Source organism: Pagrus major, chromosome 18 (assembly GCF_040436345.1).
Source record: "Pagrus major chromosome 18, Pma_NU_1.0".
NCBI classification, from domain to species: Eukaryota; Metazoa; Chordata; class Actinopteri; order Spariformes; family Sparidae; genus Pagrus; species Pagrus major.
Genome location: NC_133232.1, coordinates 34185134 through 34206485, shown reverse-complemented (window position 1 = coordinate 34206485; position 21352 = coordinate 34185134). Strand labels below are relative to the sequence as shown.

General features: G+C 41.2%; 1 protein-coding gene across 1 annotated transcript; it reads left to right on the top strand.

Annotated features, from left to right (window-relative positions):
* Positions 1 to 12877: 12877 nt before the first annotated feature.
* spon2b (spondin 2b, extracellular matrix protein) lies at positions 12878 to 20926 on the top strand. Its single transcript, XM_073487410.1, has 6 exons — positions 12878 to 12932; positions 14247 to 14517; positions 14765 to 14988; positions 16911 to 17102; positions 17496 to 17682; positions 20065 to 20926. The coding sequence occupies exons 2-6, from the start codon at positions 14283 to 14285 to the stop codon at positions 20241 to 20243; spliced, it is 1017 nt and encodes a 338-aa protein (XP_073343511.1). The 5' UTR covers positions 12878 to 12932; positions 14247 to 14282; the 3' UTR covers positions 20244 to 20926.
* Positions 20927 to 21352: the final 426 nt, after the last annotated feature.

Genomic DNA, 21352 nt, shown 5'->3' with positions numbered 1-21352 from the left:
TTATATCACCACTTACAAATTCCCTCTCATGTATCCAGAAGGGGATGGTATCCTTTGGGTTTCTTTGTTTATGAATAAAAACTGGTAGTGATAGCACTTTATTTAAATGACCTGCATGCAAATAAAGTGAAAGATATCAAAATAATGATCGGATTTCATTATTATTATTGTTAGATTATGAGCTCTAATCGTTTCATCCAGGGTGGCAGAGTGACTGTACACTGACATATTCTTGACATAATACAGGGGTTCAAGCTGCACAGGGATGGAGGTTCTGCTTGAAATATATTTCATAAGTTTTATATTCTTCTTTGATAAAAAAACAAAAATAATCTGATCTGTTATCCATCCATATTTACATAACAGAGTCACCAATGATTAACGTGACCCCAGGCGTATTTTACTCAACATACTTTTTGAATGATCTTTTTCATCATTGATGTCGACTCTCAATCCTCTTGCTAGTTTTTCATCATCAGATACTAAGTAAGACCTTCTCATGATTATACTTGGAACCCCTGATGGTTTTACAATGCAGCTACATGAAAACACGACAGCGTATCAACTTCCTATCTATCTATAGCATGAGTGGAAAAACAGAGTGATCCACCATCACTCCGTCTGTGTGTGTCCATACAGAGCAGTGAGCTCCTTCCAACAGCCTGTCAAAACTGATGTTACACCTACACATAAGATATGTTATGTGACATTATGTATGTTTCTGAGGGATGATCAGTAAGCAAAGACTCATCATCTGAAAACTGAAGTTATGTCCAATGTCCAGTCTAGATATGATGGCCATCCAACTAACAGACAACTAAATGACAGGCTAGTTTTTACACTAACTGCATTAGCCTGTTAGCATCATAGGGAACAATTCAAATCCAGCAACACAGAAAAAACAGAAAATGGAGCGAATAAACTCGAGGCTACACAAAGTGTAGTTTTGTCAGAAGTTGGCAGTGAAGACTACATTATGCCTGACTGTAATAAACAGTGTAGAAGAAGTAAGTTGCAGATGTGTTGCCAACTGCCGCTAAACCTCGAACAAGAAGAAACAAATCGAGCTGCCTTGGCCATCAACAAGAGAAAAATGGAGGGAGGAGGAATCTGGGAGGACACTGACAGCAGTTGCTACTCTTCTTCTCCTGGAGAGGAAATAACTGTAATAAATGTTTGCTATGTCAAAATGTATTCAGAGGTCTTTCCCTCCCGATTAAATGCATTAACGCTGTATTACAAAAGGAAAAACCAACTCGAGCCAAAGCAAAGTTTTTGGGGGTTTCCATCAACCTTTTCTAATACGATACTTCAAAATGAACATTAAAATATATTGATGGAAACATGGATATTGACCTTTACATTTATTTATATGTTTACAGCAGTGACAAACATCTGCAACATCTGCAACAGCCAAACAACGACATACAGATATAATCAAGATGCTTTCGTGAATATACTAAATGGAAACCTCTGGGTCGAGTTTTGAGTGTTTAACCCATTAACTTTGTCCTTGATGTTACTAATTGGCCTCAATCCTCAAAACGGCATTTAATCATGTGGAGGCGATCTCCAGTCAAGGCCTCTGTGTACAGGACATACAAACCCTGATGGTTTTACCACATCGTGTTCAGAAGAAGCATCAGTCGACTCCAGCTGAAATCCTTCGATTACATAATGAGAATGGATGAGAAAAAAACAGACAGCACCCAGAATATGTTGTAAAACTATTAAAATGGCAGGTTATGACTTGTTCTGATAACCTGCTGAGCTTTGGATTTGTTTATCTTTCCAGTGTGAACTATAAACCTGCAAACCTAGTTAACTGTGTTTTACTCTATCACTTCAGTTTTATTGTTGCCAGTAAATTACAGTAAACTGAACACGTTGCTTAGGAAGGGGAACATTTTGGTAGAATTTGGGGGATTTGTTGTGCAAGCACTAAGTATGTTATCAGTATTATTGTATATTATTGCTATGGTTGGTGATGTATGTCTGTTGGTTGGTCGAGCTATTTGGTCCTGACAGAAACAACTATTGGATGAAATGTCATAAAATGTGGTACTTTTGGTGCATTCATGGTCCACAGACGATGGATAACTAACTTTAGGGATCTCCTGACTTTTCCATTAGGTTGATATTGGTGCTTTTTTAATGAAATGTGTAACTATGAAACACATTCATGTTCAACTTAGGATAAAAGTTATAACTTTGGTGATAAGTTTAATCTCTGCATCTATATCCATCCTCAATTTAAACAAACATATCAACTGAACATATTACAGGATGTCACGTTGCCTCCTACTCATTGAAATCACGTACATCAAAACGCACCATGTACATGGGAAGCAACGCAAAGCAAACTCTCAGAGGAACTAGAGTATTTTGCCAGTGCTGCATATCTACATAGGAAAACACACGCCTACAGTAGCTTTACTCTTAGTTGTGGTTATGTAAGTGTAATAACCCTTATTTATGGGTGTTTGGGGTTTGTTTTGACACTGCAGCACAGATGTACTGGTGTGTATCCAGCGGTGAAGTTTATGGGCCTAGCCTGTCACTGTCTGGCGGTGTTTTGGTTCCGGGGGAGTGTTTGTCTGTCTGGCCACTGTTGTTCTCAGATGACAGCAGAGGTGAGATGTTGACCAGGATTCAAAGTGTTTCTGATAGTGTTGCAACGTGGCGAGATGCCCGGCAGATAGAGCAACTCATACCAAAAAGGTTGCATGTTTGATTCCCATAAAAACATGTGGCCTTTTACATGAGACTCTCTATTTATAAAACCAACAACATGTATGCAATGACAGGTGTGAAAGATTAAAGTGTGTGTGTTTTGTTCATTTCACAATGCATCTACTGAATTGTTGCCATTTGTAGCTTTTCAGTTTTGTACCAAGATGACCTGGTCATGATGTGACACTTTCATGAGGAAAGCCAGACATGCCAATGCTTCTTATTTGTGCTTCCAAGTCAGAATCAATCATTAAACACGAGTATCAGTGCTTTGAGTTCAAGTCGTCACTGCAGCTGCTGCACGAGCAGGACGGGTGTTCGGTTTTGTTGTTAAACTCAATGAAGTGAAGCCGCTGTTCAGCTGCAGGAGGTGAAATAAAACAACTTAATGAATTCAATATTTAGAGGTTAAAGTCACGCTCTAGTTCAGATACGTCAGTTTTCACATTTGTACAATTAGCCAGTTATACCAGAGAAAAATCTGCTAAAGGTCTTAATGTTCAGATACGACCTGCTTTATACTTTTAAAAAATCACCCCTGGGAGATTTCCAGTGTAAACACAGTCTTCTCCTATTGACGATGGAGCTGCTCCACCAGACCAGTTGGGACCTCAGTTGCTTAGAAAGTGGAAACTGTTTCTTCTTAACTCCGTCCAGGATGTAAATGAGTGACTTTCCAGCCTCAAGTCTGATGGTCTGACTTCAAGCTTACTGGGTTTATAATACATTTTAGAATTAGTGATAGGTTTAGTCAAACCCCTCACTGAGTCTTGAATGTAACTTTAAAAGAAACATTTGTGGTTTCAAATATCAATTAAAAGGTTTTGTATGATGAACTTGACTCTGCTCTGTAGACCGTAATCTGTTAGAAGACGACACGTTTACGCTCCAGGTCCAAGGTGTAAATCTGTGAAAATATGAAGCAGGTTGTTTCTGAAAAATGATGCATGAAACCTTTTCAGCAACAATAGTAGCTAAAAAAACATGACATATGCTTGTTTTAGGTATTGAAAATATTTTTGATTCAAACAGCCATTGTGCAATGTTTTTCCAACAAAACATTACACAATGGCTGTACAGAGTATCACATCTCCATTCCAGTTATTCTAGCTTCAGAGAACTGTTGACATGCTTATCACACTTAAGCACACAATAACGTCTGTTCACAAAAGATTAGTGCACTGGTAGTGATGCAATAACAATTTGGGGGATTTTCTCACTTTGATCATAACAACCCAGCAGCATCACACTTTGCTTTCGCCTCTTCCAAGATTTGCAAAGGTTAAATAAATGAATAGCATTCCTGCAGGATGTTGGTGAACATGCAGAGAGATTTCCACAACACCACCGTCTTCCTGTAGTTCAAACATCTTTTCAATCACCCTTCAGTGCATCAACGGTTGCATGTTTCAGCTTTAAACTGTAAGAACAACTGGCTAACAAGATGAAAAAAGCCAGACTTCATTTAATTGGGACTTTACATCGCATGCTTTCTTTTAAAGCAGAGAATTACAGCGTGTCAATACCGCAGCCTTGGGCCGGTTGCTCCCACTTCCTCCATGTCAACAGAACACACATGGAGAAAACCAAAACCGGCTTTATCACAGTTTTCTTCTTCTGTGGAAACACATTTTGGCACTTTTGCAACCTGACAAAATTGGACCACACCGTGTGGTGACCAGAGCGCCGTATTTCAAGTTAAAACTTTGAAGAGTGAAACCTGCACTGAAGACTACTGTGCTGGAAAACTGATCTCTCATTTAAAGTTTTTTTCTATCTTTTCCCTTTTTTTGTTTGCGAAGGGGCCCTGTAAATCATGTCCTTTATACCTCCGGCCGGGGGTTCACAGCCTCACCGCAGGGTGGGAGGAGAGCATGATGGGAAAAACATGACGGGATCTCACTTTAGTGGGTCAGAGAAAGAGACAGAGAGGAAGAAAAAGGGCAAAAGAGAGTGAGGGGCTGTGAAGGAGGTTAGGATGATCTGTCTACACTGGATGAGAGAGAGAGACATAGAGACAGTAGGGGGTAAAATATTGAAATCTAGTGAGACAGAGAATGAGACATAAAGGGAGAAGAATATGAAGACATAAAACCACAGTAACGGCAATAAAAATCAGGCTCGCTATTTCAAAACATTTTTAAGCAACCAGCAAGGTTGAGACCCGATTCAACACTCGTCATAAAAACACAATAAAACGCAATAAAAAATGTAAATATGTGATAGAAATGACAGGCCTCTTCAGTTATTAGCACTGGGAAAGAGAAAGGCTGCAGTTGCAAATATAAAAGTGAAAGCTCCTTTCTAAAAGGGCCCATCAGAAAAAAAGTTCTTTGACCTATTTTGGGGCCCGACTAGTTTAGAAAGTTGCGGAAAGAGTTTTAAGAAGTCGAACATAAGGAGAACAATGTCTCAAAAATACTGTGTGAGGTGAAAGGAGACAGGTGCATGCTGGTGTTCTGAAAACAACAGGATGTTACTGCAGTTTGTCCCACTTACCAACACAGTCAGCAGTATTGTAGCAGTGATACACAACTAATGGAGCCAGTTAAGGTACTTTTAAACTTTAAACACCCGATTTCTGGGACTTCTGTAAGTCAAGCCTTGGTCAAATTTGACCAGACATGATAGAATTAGGTTTTTTGTTCTGTGGATGTCATTATCTCCAGTGTCCCACATGAATTAACGTCCCTGAATCAGCTTATAAATCATAGAAAAAAGGCTCCAGAACTTGCCTGAGAATCAGCATGTTTTTAAGTTTTCTTCAGTATGTGAGGAATCCAGTGACACCTGTCTGTACACCTCGGGTTACACTGCAAGATCAAAGTGCTAAATGCTAATTCTGCACTTTTACTGGTGCCATTTTGCCAACATTTTAACAAATGTAGCCAAAAAAAATGTGGCTCAAGCTTTAACCCACAGAAATAACTCACCGAATCCATGGCACAGTTGTCTTGATATTATTGGATGGGGTCAGACTTTTAAAACCCCTACTTGGTTCTCGACCAAGCTCAAGCTCTCTATGAAGATCAACCAATAAGTCTGGTAACTATTAGCGCTCTGCTCCAGTAGCCTATTTACCGAAGCCAACAGTGATGGCTCACTCACCACCATCAGATCTGTTGCCTCTCTCCTCCACATGACCTCTTCACGGCCACTTTGGGTCGCTCATGTGCAAATCTTCTTTGTGCAGGTTTTATAGACTTTTCTACTAAAACTGAGCAACGGTTCCAACTGCTCAGAAAATCCTCATGAAAGACACGAGACCGATTGAGAGGAAGCGAGAAAAAGCAAACTCAGCAGATGTGATTTCCTAAAGTTGAGTTTATATGCGTGGTGTTTTAATACTCTGCGGTCACCTAATACCCCGGAGCTGTTCATCCATAATTCCTCGATATAAATTTGGTCTCGACATCTAATATTGGCTTGTCTGCCGATGGTGGGTTTTGATGATTGATGGCACGAACATTCAACAAAGTCAGTTACAATAGCAGCAGTCTGTTTCTGTGGAGTCAAACAGTAGGACTCAGATAATGTATCATCACAGGGTTGAGGCAGGTCAGACAGTTCATGTGATTGAATTCCTATACAACCAACATTATAAGAAGTCGATACTAAGGTCAATACTTTACGTCAGACGTGCAAAATATTAATTTAACATTGAAGACAGAAGCACAGCTGTAACCACAGAAAAGCTCTACTAGCATAAACACGAGTAAAGCTTCAGCCAAACCAGAACGATCCATGTGCTGCATGGATATACAATATCACCACTGACCTGCAGCTTCCATTAGAACGGACACACACACACACACACACACACACACACACAAAATGTATCCAAGTGCAAATGAATGCACATGCACACAGATTGCTCCCACACAGCGGAGGAAATTATTCTCGGAAATCAGGGGTGATTATTACTCTAACAAGGCCTCCGGGGAGACGCTGAGTGGAGGTCAGGGGGGAGAACAGTGTGCAAAAGGTTGAATGTTAAGACCAGGTGTGTGTGAGAGCTAAAACTGTGCGTGCGTGTGTGTATTTGTGTATTTATGTGGTTGACTGTTTGTGTTTGATGGAAAGTAAGAGAATCACGCGAGTCTGACGTGTTGACGTGCCGTGTAACTGATGTTTTATTTTTGTTGTATTTATTGTGTGTGATCTTTCCTGTGAATCACTGCTTGCACATGTGTGTGTGTGTGTGTGTGTGTCTGTGTGTGTTTTAATACACACGAGTCGACCTCTACTTTGGGTCCATGTCTGTTTATCAGTATTTCCAGATTCACTGCGGTCAGCGCTGAACCTCCCGACTGAAGCCAGAGAGTCAAAACAATGACCTCACAGGCTGTCACCATAGCAACGCTGGCCATCACCCCAACAGCAACAAACCGTGTTGTTTTGTTTACAGGCTTTCTGGTCCATCGGGTCGACATATGGTGGCCCCTGGGCGGCCTTTGGCATCTTGACATTCACCCGGTCACTTAAATCAATGTGCTCAGCCTCACTTCCTACTTTCTGTTAGAAAGTTCAATGATGTAACTTGGCTAAAATAGCAAAAATTCCAGCTTGTAAACCGGTACTGGATGATATTTCTTAGCAATGAAAGTTTGTGCTTGCATGTAAAAGAGATTGAATATGTTTCACAACATTTACTGATATGAAGAAGGGTAATGGGTGCAGCCAAGGATTGAACTGGTTGATTCAGGTATCGAGGATGAAACACCCCGAGCAGCCCGACAGCAGTGCATCCTCAAGCCATCTTCAATGTATGTTTGTTATTTTTCTGTGTTGTGTTGGAGGCTCCACAGAACCAAATCATATTAATGTATATATGCTGACTGCAGCTACTATATTGTTCATTTCTTTCAAAATCTTGCTGATATGGATGGACACTTGAATCAGTTCCTGTTGGCTCTGCACCTTCCAGTGCCTTAACAGTGACTACTCATAAAACTTACTTTCCACCCAACCAACCAGTTAGCACTGATCTCAACTCATCACCAAATTCAAAAACACAGGAAGCTGATCCCAAACAGATCTTTTATCACACTGTCAAATCCTTTGCAGATTTGTTGACATCAGAAATGTTTCTAAAGAGAGCAGTAAATGGAATCTAATTTTGCTCAAGTTATATAAGATTTAAGCTCTCCTTGATCTGGCAACACATGTGGTTATTGGGAGTAACGGCGAGTGGGAGTCCCAACGGTTCTTTTGGATGTAAAACGGGTATTAACAGCTGGCCGCAGCAAACTTGCCTTTAGCAGCTGCGCCGCTATTGTGTCAGAAATGCAACAGAAGAGGTACAGCTGGTGTATCTTTTACAGTGCAACCACTCAAACAGTGGGCTAAGGGTTTCTCATGTGATGTTATTGAAAGTCAATAATTGACATTTTTTTCTAAGATGCCATTATCACCCACAATCTAGTGTAAGAGGTGTGATAGCTCTGACAGATTGCAGGAAGAGGTTGTTGCCTGCAGCTCTTCAGCCGAGAGATATCTTATTCCTGTCTGCCTTTGCAAAAATTCAAAATGTTTCTTTGTTCCTTGTGACAAATTCAACGAGTTTGAACCATAAGTAGTTTTAGAAATTATATCGTATAGATATCTTATATTACGATAAGAATATCGTAATAATTATAATTTTATCATACAAAAAGCCCTTTTGTCATAATTTGGTCTAGGCCTAAATTTCTAAACCACACTATATATATTCAAATACAACCTGTAATTTATTCGGTCAAAAAATACAACTTTGGACCACAACGTGACGGCATCATTACTGTTTTTTGTGTGTGTCTTACTGTACATTATAGCTAACTTTCATACTGTCATAGTTAGCTTTTAAATTAAATGTGAATTGATTAACACGAACATCCAGAAACGTCTGGTCAGAAAGTATGTGTCAGAAATTGGTTACAGATGTGCTTGTTAAGTCAGTTTTGTCTCATGCTAACAACACTTCCACATTGTGACGATGATCATTTCTTACTGCTTCAGGAAGATAAAACCTTTATGTATCACTTAAACAGCATTGAGACCATGATGAATACAACTACTACACTGAACTTAACTCCCTGGTTTAAACACACTAAGAAGCCTGTTTGACAGCCAGACTTATTCTACTCATATATCACCCTAATTACCACTGAAATATATAGATGCTGGCAGTACTCCCAGCTCCCCACCTCAATATATACCCACATCCGCAACTCCCAGCACAGTTGCAGCAGACACGTGCCACAGTCGCCTCTTTGGCCTCAGGTCCTCGTGGTGTTTCCTGACCTATATTCTCTCAGACTCTCCTCTCCCGGGGTATTACAGCTTCCTTTCAAACAACACGCGACTGGTGGTTTTCCAACACAAACACACTATCATCTCTGACACAGACCGGTGGCAGCTAGTTTATACATCAAGACCTGTAGTCACTTTACACTTTACACTGCATATGCTGAAAACATAAAGCAACTGCAGACTTCTTGTGATGGGATCATAAAGGCTGCGATGCCCGTCAACACTTTCACGCTGTGACCCATGAGTACTCAGTAGTGACTGCTACATTGTTACATGAGACCGATCTTTGAACTCGGTCATCATTTTCATAAACACTTCAAAAACTCAACTTCTGTGATAGTTCTCGCTACAATAGAAGTCTCCAGGATCACAAATGTGGCCCGACGCTGTCACAGCTTGTAAAAATATGCTGTTGTTCATCCGTGAAGTTGCCACAGCAACAGCAGAGGCAAAAATGCAATAACACAACGGGCCACAGACAAAGTATGTGTGAGAGAGTCTGTCACATCTGTGTCTGGATGAACAAGAATCTCCACCAACAATAACAGAGGATAAGGCATAAAGCTGTACTGAAGTGTGACTTCAGCATATAAAGTCCATTTTCTCTCACATTCAGGCAGCGAGGTTTCAAAAATGTCTATGTTAGGGCTCCAAGTGAGTAAATGGACTTTGAGATGAGATCAAGGTCGACAATAAAGATCAGCTCAGCCAAAAAATGGACAAATGAGCAGATTTCATCTCACTGGAAGTTACAGAAGAACTTTGTAACTGGACCTTGAATGGAGACTATCACTAAGATACCTACTACTACTACTATTACTACTATTCATAATACCTTGATACTTAATAGATCCCTGTGGGACAATTCAGCCTCTAGGGGAGGTAAAAGGCCAGAGGTCTGAAACAGAGCAACAGACCAGGAGCTGGTTTACATTCAGGGGCTTGATCCATGACACTGCAGCAGTGAGGATGTCTACAGACGGGGCAATATAAAGGACGGTCTGTCGAGTGAGTATGGCAGCCTGCTGCTTTTTAAGGTGTGATAATATAATATGCATGTTAAAATAAAGTGATGACACGTCGTGCTAAGGTGCACACCATGTACATATGGTACCTGTGAATCCACTTTTTGAATAAGCCAGGCGTACTCTTTGTCCCAGGGACCAGATCTGAAAACCACCCACCTCATACTTCTACTTTCTCTCATTTTTGCTCTACGCCCCTCGATAAAACTGAATACAGTGCAGCACTGTTCAGAGTGCAAGAGTTATGATGGTGGTGATGAGTTAACTTTCCCTTTTTAAATGCCACTGACTGCAAGCAGACTGGACTCTACAGTCCAAACAATAAATTCTGGAAACTGAGAGGTTGAGCGGGGGCAACTGGTCTGTGTGTGTGTGTGTGTGTGTGTGTGTGTGTGTGTGTGTGTAGGTGTGTGTTTGTGTTTGTAAGAAACGTGACCACATGGAAATCATTAGATGTGGGCTGATTCAGCATCCTGGCACATTTGTGCATTTGCACGCGAGTGTGTGGAGAGCTGCCTGCCTCCGCCAGGTTCAGTAAGTCAAGTACCACACACCCCCAACCTCCACACATACAGACACACACACACACACACACACACACACACACACACACACACACACACACATACCTTCTATAACCTGGCTGAGAGACTAAGGACACACACCACAGGATGCAGAAGAAAACAGCAGCTGTTATCACGGCCGCCTGTAGGTGTGGTAGACTCACATCACACACTGTAAAACACTGAGAGACACTGCAGCGTCTGTTCATGTCCAGTCTTAACCAGAGTTTTATAATGTAAACGTGACCACAAACACCTCATGTTTGTAGCTCTGTTTGTTTTTGCGAGTTCATTTACAGTATTTTATTTGTTCATTTGAGGAAAATGTGTAAAAATGTGTGACAGGTGATCGATATTAAAGCTCAAAAGATCAACATCTGTTGATTATGTGGTGATAATTGAACGCATTACGCAAAGAGAGTGTGTCATTTAGTAGAAGAAGAAGTCTTCTACTAAATGAGACATTTAATTACCACATATTAAACTTCACCATGAAGTGTTGTCACTGGTGGGACATATCTGTACACAGAGGTGAGAAATCAAAACTTGACATGCAAATGAGAAAATGTCTTCTGAACAGCAGGGAGCGACGGCTTCAGAAGCTTGAATGTTTTATTTTATAGTCAGCAGATGAAACGCAGCCTTTTCAATTCAAGAAATTACAGTCAAGTCATATTCATCTTTTCTCTATAATCTAATCTATAATCTATAAGCTAATTGTCTTATTATTTATCTTCATAATGTAGCTCGTAAATAACTCTTTTCAGAAACCAACTGTCAAATCTCAAATGCTATTCGTGTTCATTGCATCACCACCAAAGACATGTCCATATTTTAGATGTAGAATGATTGGTTGATTAAAAAACTAGATTTGCTAGTTTCAAAACTGCGTATTAGTCTGGAACCTCTCAGTTCATTTTCAATTTCCAAGGGCCGTGATCAACAGGCACAGACCAAGATGCCTCTGGACACAATTTGACAAACAAATTGGTTTTAGGTCCATCCTAAACCCAATTAAAGCATTGAGGGCTATGCGACATTTGACTTTTCAAATCTGGACCAGTAACACTTCATATCGAACCCCTCCCATATTAGATAAATGGTTGTGACTGGCCAGTCACAAATCAGGACACAAGGAAATCTGTGTGAATGGGACGTATCTGAAATGAAACCCACGGATTCATCTGGTTTCCAGGAAATATTTGCTCTGATTAATATCTGTGTAATAGAAAATCTTTGGGTTTTGGACTATTGGTTGTTACTGTCACTTCCAGCTCTGGAAGACTGTGATAGGCATCTTTTGTGACTGTCTTACATTTTTTAGGCAAACAAAGACATTTGTTGGTCGATCGATAAGGAGAATAATGATTAGTTACAGCCATAATTGCATTACAACGTAACAACTGTGTACTTTGTTACAAGACACTGACTGAATGACAGAAAATGCTGCCAGGAAGTTGAGAAATGATGCATACAAATCGAGGTTCAGTAGTACTACACACCTCAATAGTCTGCTGCAAAAAAAGGAAGGTATATTAAAGTGCTGAAGGTATAAGCTGTCTGCTAATCTCTGACCCAGTGCCTTCAAACACATCGACTCTTTGTGGCTTAAAGCCTGTAATTCCTCGACATTTTGCTGGCTGATGCTTTAGCTCGCCGGCTTTTAAGAGGCCCTGAAAAACACATCAAAGTAGTTATGCAAATTGACTGTGACACAGGCAATATAACGTCCTACATGAGTAAAAAAGCAGTAGTGGGATTGGATCTAGCAGCTCAGCTGCAATTCAAAAACGTGACCAAGAGACATTTGGAGAAATCTAGAAATACATTATTAGCCTCATTAGTCATATTTGTAGAGACCCACAGCATCACACTGTGAAATGACACCCTACCCACAGAGTTGCACACGACCCCTGGCTGTGCATCTAGAACTGCTGAACACATTAGCCAGTTAATGGGATACTTAAAAAGAGTGGGAGAGAGAGGAGGAGGAGAGTGGAGGAGGGAGAGCCAAAGTCAAAGGCCAGGAAGGGGGCAGGGAAGTCATTGACAAGCAGATAGAAAGTATTGAAAGAAAAGTGAAGCAAGTTGAAGAGGGGAGTGGAGCAAAAGAGGGAAGGAGGGGGAAGAAAAGGGAAAGGAGGGAAAGGGGTGAACCTCTTGGAAGACATAAATAGCTGAAAGAGGACTTGGAGTCTCGCAGTCAGTCTTCCCGACAGCCACAATCCACCGCTCTCCTCTCCCCTTCTCCTCACCACCAGCCCTCCTCTCCACTCATCTGCTGCAGCCCTTCATTCATCTGGACTCTGAGCAAAAATCAGTGAGTAGTTTCTGCACCACATCTTCATCCGGTTCAGTACAGAGATGCTTAATTTTGTAAGACTGCATTCATCGGTCTGCGCAAATTAATAGAAATGACAGCTCTATTATAGAAGGATATGCATGTATAACAACTGGAAATTATTTCTGTAACAACGGAAGTCTATGCAATCGCATTTAGGCAAAACATTAATTCAGATACAAGCAAACACCTGACAAGGACGGGTGGATGTCAAAGATTTGATGTGGATGCAGTGTATTATACTAACAAAGAGTTAGTGCAAAGACATCCTGCTCTGCTTTCGTGAAAATATGTAAATTGCAGCAGCCGAACTTTCATCTAATCAAAATTTTAAAATGACTCAGAACAAATTTTTGTGAGAACCTCACATCTATTAACTCTACATTCAGCAGAATCCACTATACCATCAATCCACTATATGATCTACTTGAATAAGCAATACACTAAAACTGCATAAAACTCTATGTGCATGCTGTTTATTTGCCTCTGAAGCCAGGATGTGCTTCATAGAAAATGAATGCATGTCCCACAGGGGGACATTTAGCCACAGGACTCTTCATTAACCACAGATTGCCGACATATATTCATGAAAAATAAAAAAAATGTAATTAAAATGTTAAAAGAAAAGGACTCATTGAGTCATTGAAAGAGTTCAGGGAGGCTGCAGGACGAGTGCCAGGTTGCTGCTCCCTCTCTGGAACATTACACAAGTTAGTGAGGATGATATGATGAAAGGCAGTTGGCACAGCTTTATTCTTCTAAATAATATATTCAGCGCAGGAATGTGGAGCTCACCAAGCTGTAACTACAGCAACAACAAGAAACAAACGTTCACAATGTGCATCTACAAGATCTTCTCCTGCCAATCCTTCACAGCTTTACTGGGTTTACACGTCAAACAGTGGAAAGAATCAGCGGAGACGGTTTAAGTGAAAAATTTCCCCTCTGACTCAGCTGCCCCACTTTTTAAACTCGACACTGGTGCTGCAGCCAGACGCTTTGCCCTTTCAGCAGCTCTCCTTGTCATTCTTGTCATGTACCAGCTCTGACAGGAAAAGGACAACTCGAAGCAGAGATGTCAAATCAGACAGCTGCAAGGCTTCACAAAGGCAGCGCAAGTGTACAAAAATGGAGAAGAAGCTGAAGCCAGATTTCTTGGGATGTAGCAACAGCAGAGCAGACAGCATGAAAAGTGTGTAGTGTGTCACAATTACACCTGTACACAACTGCAGCTGGATGACTCATCTTGATAAAAACGTAACTAGTGACTTTTCTCCTTTCTTTGTCCTTCAGGTCCTTTGTCCATCCCCCAAATCAGCCCTCAATATCATGGACACCGCAGGGAAAATCCTCTCCATCAGTGAGGCACTCTACCGCCTGATCCTCATGATGCTGACACTAGGCCAAGGCGTTCATTCAATGCCCGTTCCTACGGACGTCCCCATGTGTACAGCCTCAGAAACTGCTCAGTACAGGTTAACGTTTACTGGCAAGTGGTCGCAGGCAGCCTTCCCTAAACAGTATCCTGTGTACCGTCCACCTGCACAGTGGTCAAACATTATTGGTAAGTCCACAGCAAGCTGTACTCTCATTGGTCACAGTATTGGTAGAAGGTGTAGAGTGTAAAGTAGAAAACTACATACAGAGAAAGCCCTTATTGGTAAGAATACCGGCAAAATGACATGGCATGGCATGTCTCCAACTGAATACTACTGATTTGTGAGTCCATACAGTTTATATTAACCTCTGATAACTGCGGACTACAACCTGTTGCAACAACTAACTTCCTCTCCCTCTCTCTCTGCTGTCAGGGGTGACTCACAGCACCGACTATCACATCTGGCAGCGTAATGAGTTTGCCAGCAACGGAGTGAGGGAGTTTGCGGAGAAAGGCGAGGCCTGGACGCTCATGAAGGAAGTCGAGGCGGCCGGCGAACGCATCCAGAGCGTTTATGGGATCCTCTCCGCTCCCGCTGTTGTGGGAGGCACGGGCCAGATGAATACAGAGTTCGAGGTCTTCGCCAGGCACTCCTATGTAAGTCACTCAGCACCTGGTTTTCTTCAGTCTGAGTCATGAAATTTAGTATATCAGAGACCTTTTTCTGACGGGTGATGGGTTAATATCATATATAAAGGTGGTGCCATGTTTTGCTTAGCCCAGGGATTTAAAATGAAAATGAAATTAAAATCATAGCTCTTGCAAAGATCAAGGATAGTTTTTCCTTATCTTCATACGCAGCTTTAGCCATCAGTCACTCAGTCTTTTAATCAAGCACATAGATGGATGCAGATTTCCAGCTTGACCTGATTAATTTATTACTTAGAAGTGAAAATAGAAGTAAACATCAATTTCACAAGTTCCCAACAGGCACATTTTGACCTACGATACTTACTGTTGTTGAGGAGTGTAGCATTATATTTATTCACTGTTCAAGTAAGTATTTTACATTCCTAGGTTACACTGGATCAGTGGCGTGGTTTCCCTTTTAAACTCTGTGAAGTTATTTCCATGGGGCATGTCCTCACGACTCTAACAGCCAACACTATAAAACTGAGACCAGGGTTATAAAAAATGTTACGTTAATGCCCCAAGTGTCTTTTTAGCCAAGTAATAAGTTGCCATACTCCTGCTAATTATTGATCATAAAAAGTACTTCATTATAAGAAAGAGCTGCATTATGCCTTTTTACAACATAACTAGGCTGATGCAGCAAAACAGTTAATACTTCTATAAAACCAGCTCCAGGCTGTTCTTTCCATACGCTGCACCCTAAAGACATCTTCCGAAAACGCAGCAAGATGAATTTACGGCTTTACGAATTATGTAAAACTCTGCAGGAGTTGCCTGTTAAACTTCCTGCTGGCGAGTGTCTGGGTAGATCATTAAGTCGAAGACGCATCTGACCAAACACAATGTTTGACAAGAGTCATGTCCTGAAAGTGAGACAAATGGAAAAACGCCAGTTGGAGAAATAAGTCGTAAAGAAGATGCTCACTGACTCAAAACCATTGCTGCTGAAGTAACCCCACATGTTTGGGGAGGTGGATGACTTATTGGACTATGAATCCCTACAGTGATTATACATGCTTCTAACTGAGCACAGCACAGTGAAATACATTATCGTATGATATACAGACCACATATGGTTGATTTAAAGGGGAACGTCACAGACAGCGCTGCACATAGTCTGATAAACTAACCCAAGTGATGTCACCTGAGTCACCATCAGTTGGGGCTGAAGACTATTTGGCGGTGTGTAACCTGCCCCTGATGTCTGCGTGAGGCTAGTGGCCACTGCTAGTGAAACACAGCCAAATCTCTCATCAAGCTGTCGGCTGTTGAGTTGCATTGCGGGAAACGTAGGTGCCAGGTTTTGACGAAGAATATGTGGCATAAAAATATACATCTCTACTTCCGATGCATCGATTTGGACATTTTAAAACCGTCCATCATGAGTCCCACACTGCTGTAGGAAAGCAGTGCTAAATCAGTTGAGTACTTGCCACTTGCACAAGATAATAAAAACAAGATAATAAAAAGTCCTCCTTGTACCAGATCTTCCAAAAGAATTCAAGTGTTTATTTTAGTCCCTTTGGTGTCGTAAAGGTTAAATCAAGTGCATAAATTACTGATAAATATGAATGTGCAACAAAGTGCATTATAGCTGTCATTTACTGAATGTAAATGGAAAAAAGATTAAATCCCGGAGCACAACTACCCACTCTGTCCTTTGTGTTTTTAACCCACTATCCAAGCTAAACAGTTTTCCACACTATACATGATTTATGGTGACATAAAATAACAACCCTTTTACATTCTCTTTCCCACCCATGTCTTTTTCTTCTCATCTTCATCTCTTACTCCGACCCACCTCCTCATTTCCCTCTCTTTCTCTTTTTTCTCTCTCTACGCTCCATCTCCCTCCCCACGCTCTACTTCCTCCTCTCTATCTGCAGCTGTCGTTTATCGTGCGTATCGTTCCAAGCCCGGACTGGTTTGTGGGCGTCGACAGTGTTGACCTGTGTGACGGCGACCACTGGAAAGACAACGTTTCGCTGGAGCTTTTCCCATACGATGCAGGAACTGACAGCGGGTTCACGTTCTCTTCTCCCAACTTCGAGACCATCCCGCAGGACAGAATCTCACAGGTAGGTCAGCCCGCAGCCAAATGCAACATCCATCGATCCAAAGCCAAAGATCGCATATCATGTGAATGAGGATGTGAGCTTAATGTTGTTCGATAAAACCAGCATTGCCAAAGAGGAGAACAATGTTTTATAATCATTCTGTTGTACATGAAGAAGCAAAATCAAATCAATTTGACAACAGAAGATAAAACAAATGTCTTGAATGTGTTGTTAACCTTATAGCAGTATAAACTATGAATATTATCACCTGAAAATCAGTGAGATGAGCATCTTATTTGCCAAAAATCATTTATCCCTTTGACTTAATTAAAAGGATGTCACAATAATGGTTGATGCTTCCTTTCACTCCAGCAATGTATTGATTGTTATTCTTTGTCCGTTTCCCCTCTATAGATCACGTCTTCCTTCCCTAGCCACCCTGCCAACTCCTTTTTCTACCCTCGCCTGAAGCACCTGCCTCCCATTGCCAAGGTGATGCTGACCAAGATAAAGAAGACCAATCAGATCATCAGCCTGCCTGTGGAGCCCACCCAGTCCAACCAACTGCCTACAGGAAATGAGATTGAGGACACGCTCATAAGTAAGTCTAAAGAACTTAAATACTCACGGGACAAAGTTTGGTACATTAGCACTCACATGATAGCATCAGTACGGAGCAGGTAGCAGTGAGACAATGAAATACGATCGAGGAAGTCCGGCTGAAGAAGCCGATAAATGTTTTTAAAGACATTGTCAAAACACTGCATAAAAGTTTATAACACTAACAGATAGGAGTTAACAACGATTTAAACATTCGCAAGCTGTTTGTTTTTATCTCCCATCTCACAAGGATGCACACGTACATTTACACAGTGTTTTCTATATGAAATCCTGCCAGTTTAAATTTTCCCATCGACCAACAACAGGTGACATTCAGGGAATGCACCAGGAAGGCAGAGAGGAAGACAACTATGAGCTAGCAAACGTAAACGATTTTAAACATTCAAGAAATAGTTTTTTGTAAATATTTTACAAGGAAGGAAAACTGGAAAACTCCCGACACACGTGTGAAGTCGAGGTTTGCATCTCTCATTCCTATCCAAAGCTGGCTTTCTCCATTCCACTTGAGGTGACTGAATGGAAACACAAATGCAGGATTTGTCAGGATGCTAGGAGTTTGGGTCTTTTGCTGACTCAAATGAAAGCATTTGGGAGCCATTACAGGCCCCACACAAACTAAATTACTTCCAACCAAAACCAGAGAAGCCAAGTGAGGTTGAGCATCAGAAAATACCACTGGCACATCTGGCATCCAGTGGAACAATATAAGGACGAGAGAATGAGAAAGTGAGAGCATTTAAAGAAAACTATGTCGAAATTATGTAAGGCAACTTTTGGGTCGTGACCCAAATAGGATGCAGACACGTATGTTTTAACAAGAGCTGGATCTTGAAGGTGAAGCTGGCTTTACTTAATGTTGGTTCTCAGACTGTTAAATTTATGACTCCCTGTTGTACAGATTAGTGGTAGCAGTAAAAAAGCCCAACAGCATGGAAGATTAGGCATCTTGGAAAAATAAAGACGAAGAGTGTGTCAGACTACAAGTAAACCTACCAATGCAGCAGTCAAACAACCTGTCTGTGTGACTGATGTTCTCCAATATGAGAAGGAGGATAAAATAACCTTTAATAAAAACACAGTTCACCACAGAAAGTCTAACAGATGACTTGACCAGGAACATATAGCGTGTCAGCCTGGTAGAGCTGACAGTGCAGTAATCAGACTCAGGGTTCATGGTGACCGTAAAAGTTTGACTCAGCATCAGACTGAAAGTCGTTCCCCTGACAACCCGTCAACAAACAACAACGAGGGGCCAAGAATCTGTTGGGGTTTCCTGCCTTGATCCCAATGCTCCGTCCTACCCCTCCATCTGTTTATCCTTCCCTCCCTCCATTAATCCCACCATCTCTTTCTGCTTTCATTCTGCTTGAGGATTAAACGACAACTTTAGTTATAGATTAGCAATCACTTGCTCAAGACTTTATCTGTGAAAATGTAAAATAAGATAACTCAGCTTGTGGCATTATTATTATCACTTCATGCTTCCCTCCGTCCTTAACGGACACACGAGACTAAGGGAGTTTTGACGTGCTTGTTCCATCTCTCCATCCGGCTGTACATCCATGAAGCTTCCGTTCCGCCTCCCATCCTTCTGCTTTTCTACTCTTTCACCTACAACTAAGTCTGTGATACATATCAGCTGCACACAAGCTCCCAATAAGGTTGACTGAGGTTGCTCACAAGTTCATGATGTTGGAGAAAGTGGTTGAAAAGGCCGCTTGGTACCTGAAGGGTTACAGCACCTGCCACAGTCGCAACTGTTGCTGGTTTGATTCCAGCAGTCGACCTTTATTGCATGTCTCACCCCTTTCTCTTCTTATTCCCTTTCTGTCTCTTTACTGTCCCTGTCCAATAATGGCAAACAATGGCAGCTCCTTCCATTTCTTCCATTTCAGGTGCAAGGCTCTAAATCCCCATCTGCTGTAACTGTCTCATTAAGTGGTAGCACTGTTTACTGCCAGGCAGGGCTATGTTGACAAAAAGCATGCACAGTCACCAAAAAAAAAATCACTCAATAAATGAAGGGTAAAAAATTCACACTGAAATGTAACCCCAGCAGCACAAGCAGGGCAAGAATCTATGACGAGAAGCAATGGGTTCATAAAAAGCTGCACGCACAGCATGACACTGTTAGATTCATTATCTTAAAGACAAATAAGGGTTGAAGAGCAGCGATTTTCCCTAGTAAGACTTATTCCTCTCCTTTTCATCTAAACTATAATATCCACTCACAAATGTCAACCTTTTGCCCGTTCCAGACAATAAATACAGTATATTGGAAAAAGAGGTCAGACTGTAGCAATAACTCGAATAAATCAAAAATGAGTATTAATGCGATAACAATGCCCTCCTCTCCTTCCAGATACCCCTCTGGACTGTGAGGTGTCAGTGTGGTCTCCTTGGGGCTTGTGCAAAGGCAAGTGTGGAGACTCAGGCGTGCAGCACCGCACACGCTACATCCTAATGCACCCAGCCAACAATGGAGCAGTCTGCCCCCTGCTGGAGGAAGAGAGGAAGTGCTTCCCGGACAACTGTTTATGACTAAGCCAGGAACGGAGGGAGAAGAAAGAGAGGAAGGAGAAGAGAGAGAAGAAAGAGAGGAAAGCCAGGAAAGGGAGGAAAGGACGTAGACGGAGAAACAACAGCAAAAGGTCCGCGGTGTTTTCTCACGAGGCATAAATATGATGAACTCCCTTCCTTTCTCCCTGGTCGTGCTCTCTTTCTGTGGAAATGTACTGATTGATTGACTGACTTTTAAATTTGGAGAATCACACAACAAAAAAAGTCTCATCCTCAAGTCACACTGATAGATCTGACAGTACTACTGAGGTGTAGTTTGGCAAAATAGCTATTAGACACCAATTTGGTTTTGGCAGATTATCAAAATTGTCTGGGGGAGAGAACAATGCTGCTTTAAACACGGCCATTAACCGAACACATTCTCACATTATAATTGGGTTTTGAATTGACATTTCTAGCGATCACAGACATTTTTTTCCCCACGGTGGATTAGAAGTCCCAGCAGCTTTCATTTAGTGGATTTGGAAATAAATGCATATAAATTATACTTAAGATCTCAAATCCCAACATAATATCAGCTCGGGCACAGAGGAAAACAAGATGCCTCAATATTTTTCCACTGGCAGAAGAAGTGATAAATGTGAGTCAGACAGAGAAATAGATGTTCGGTCCTCTAAACTACGCCAAATTCAAAACATGTTTACAGAGACATCACGGTTGTTTTCCTGAAGACAAAGAATATATTTATTGACAGGATTTTAACCTGTAGTGTACAGTATATCAAATCTGAAAGTAATTTGTATTCCTTTGTGTAATTGAGATATTAGTTCAATACAGAAAAAACTGTTTTTGTAAAAAACACTAAAAATGTACAAAAAAATGTTTGTTGTCTGTTTGTTCAATAAAGTGTAAATATATCTTGAGATGTGGCCTCGTTTATCACACAGAGAGGACATTACGTCTTCATACTTCAACTTCATAACACGTAATCACAATAACAATTCTGAGTAAAATTGTTTCCCTTTATATGGATTTTAAACCTTCTGTAGTGCCTCCGCTCAGTGCAATGTTTGACCTTTAAATCTGAACCACACATTTGGGCTTACTTACATTCGGGCTCCCAAGGTAAT

What these genes read in the sequence shown, in the direction of transcription:
- spon2b (XM_073487410.1), top strand. Translation starts at nt 14,283, where the DNA reads ATGGACACCGCAGGGAAAATCCTCTCCATCAGTGAGGCACTCTACCGC. An exon ending in ACAGTGGTCAAACATTATTG is followed by an intron (nt 14,518 to 14,764) that starts GTAAGTCCACAG and finishes CTCTGCTGTCAG; the next exon opens with GGGTGACTCACAGCACCGAC. An exon ending in GATTGAGGACACGCTCATAA is followed by an intron (nt 17,683 to 20,064) that starts GTAAGTCTAAAG and finishes CTCTCCTTCCAG; the next exon opens with ATACCCCTCTGGACTGTGAG.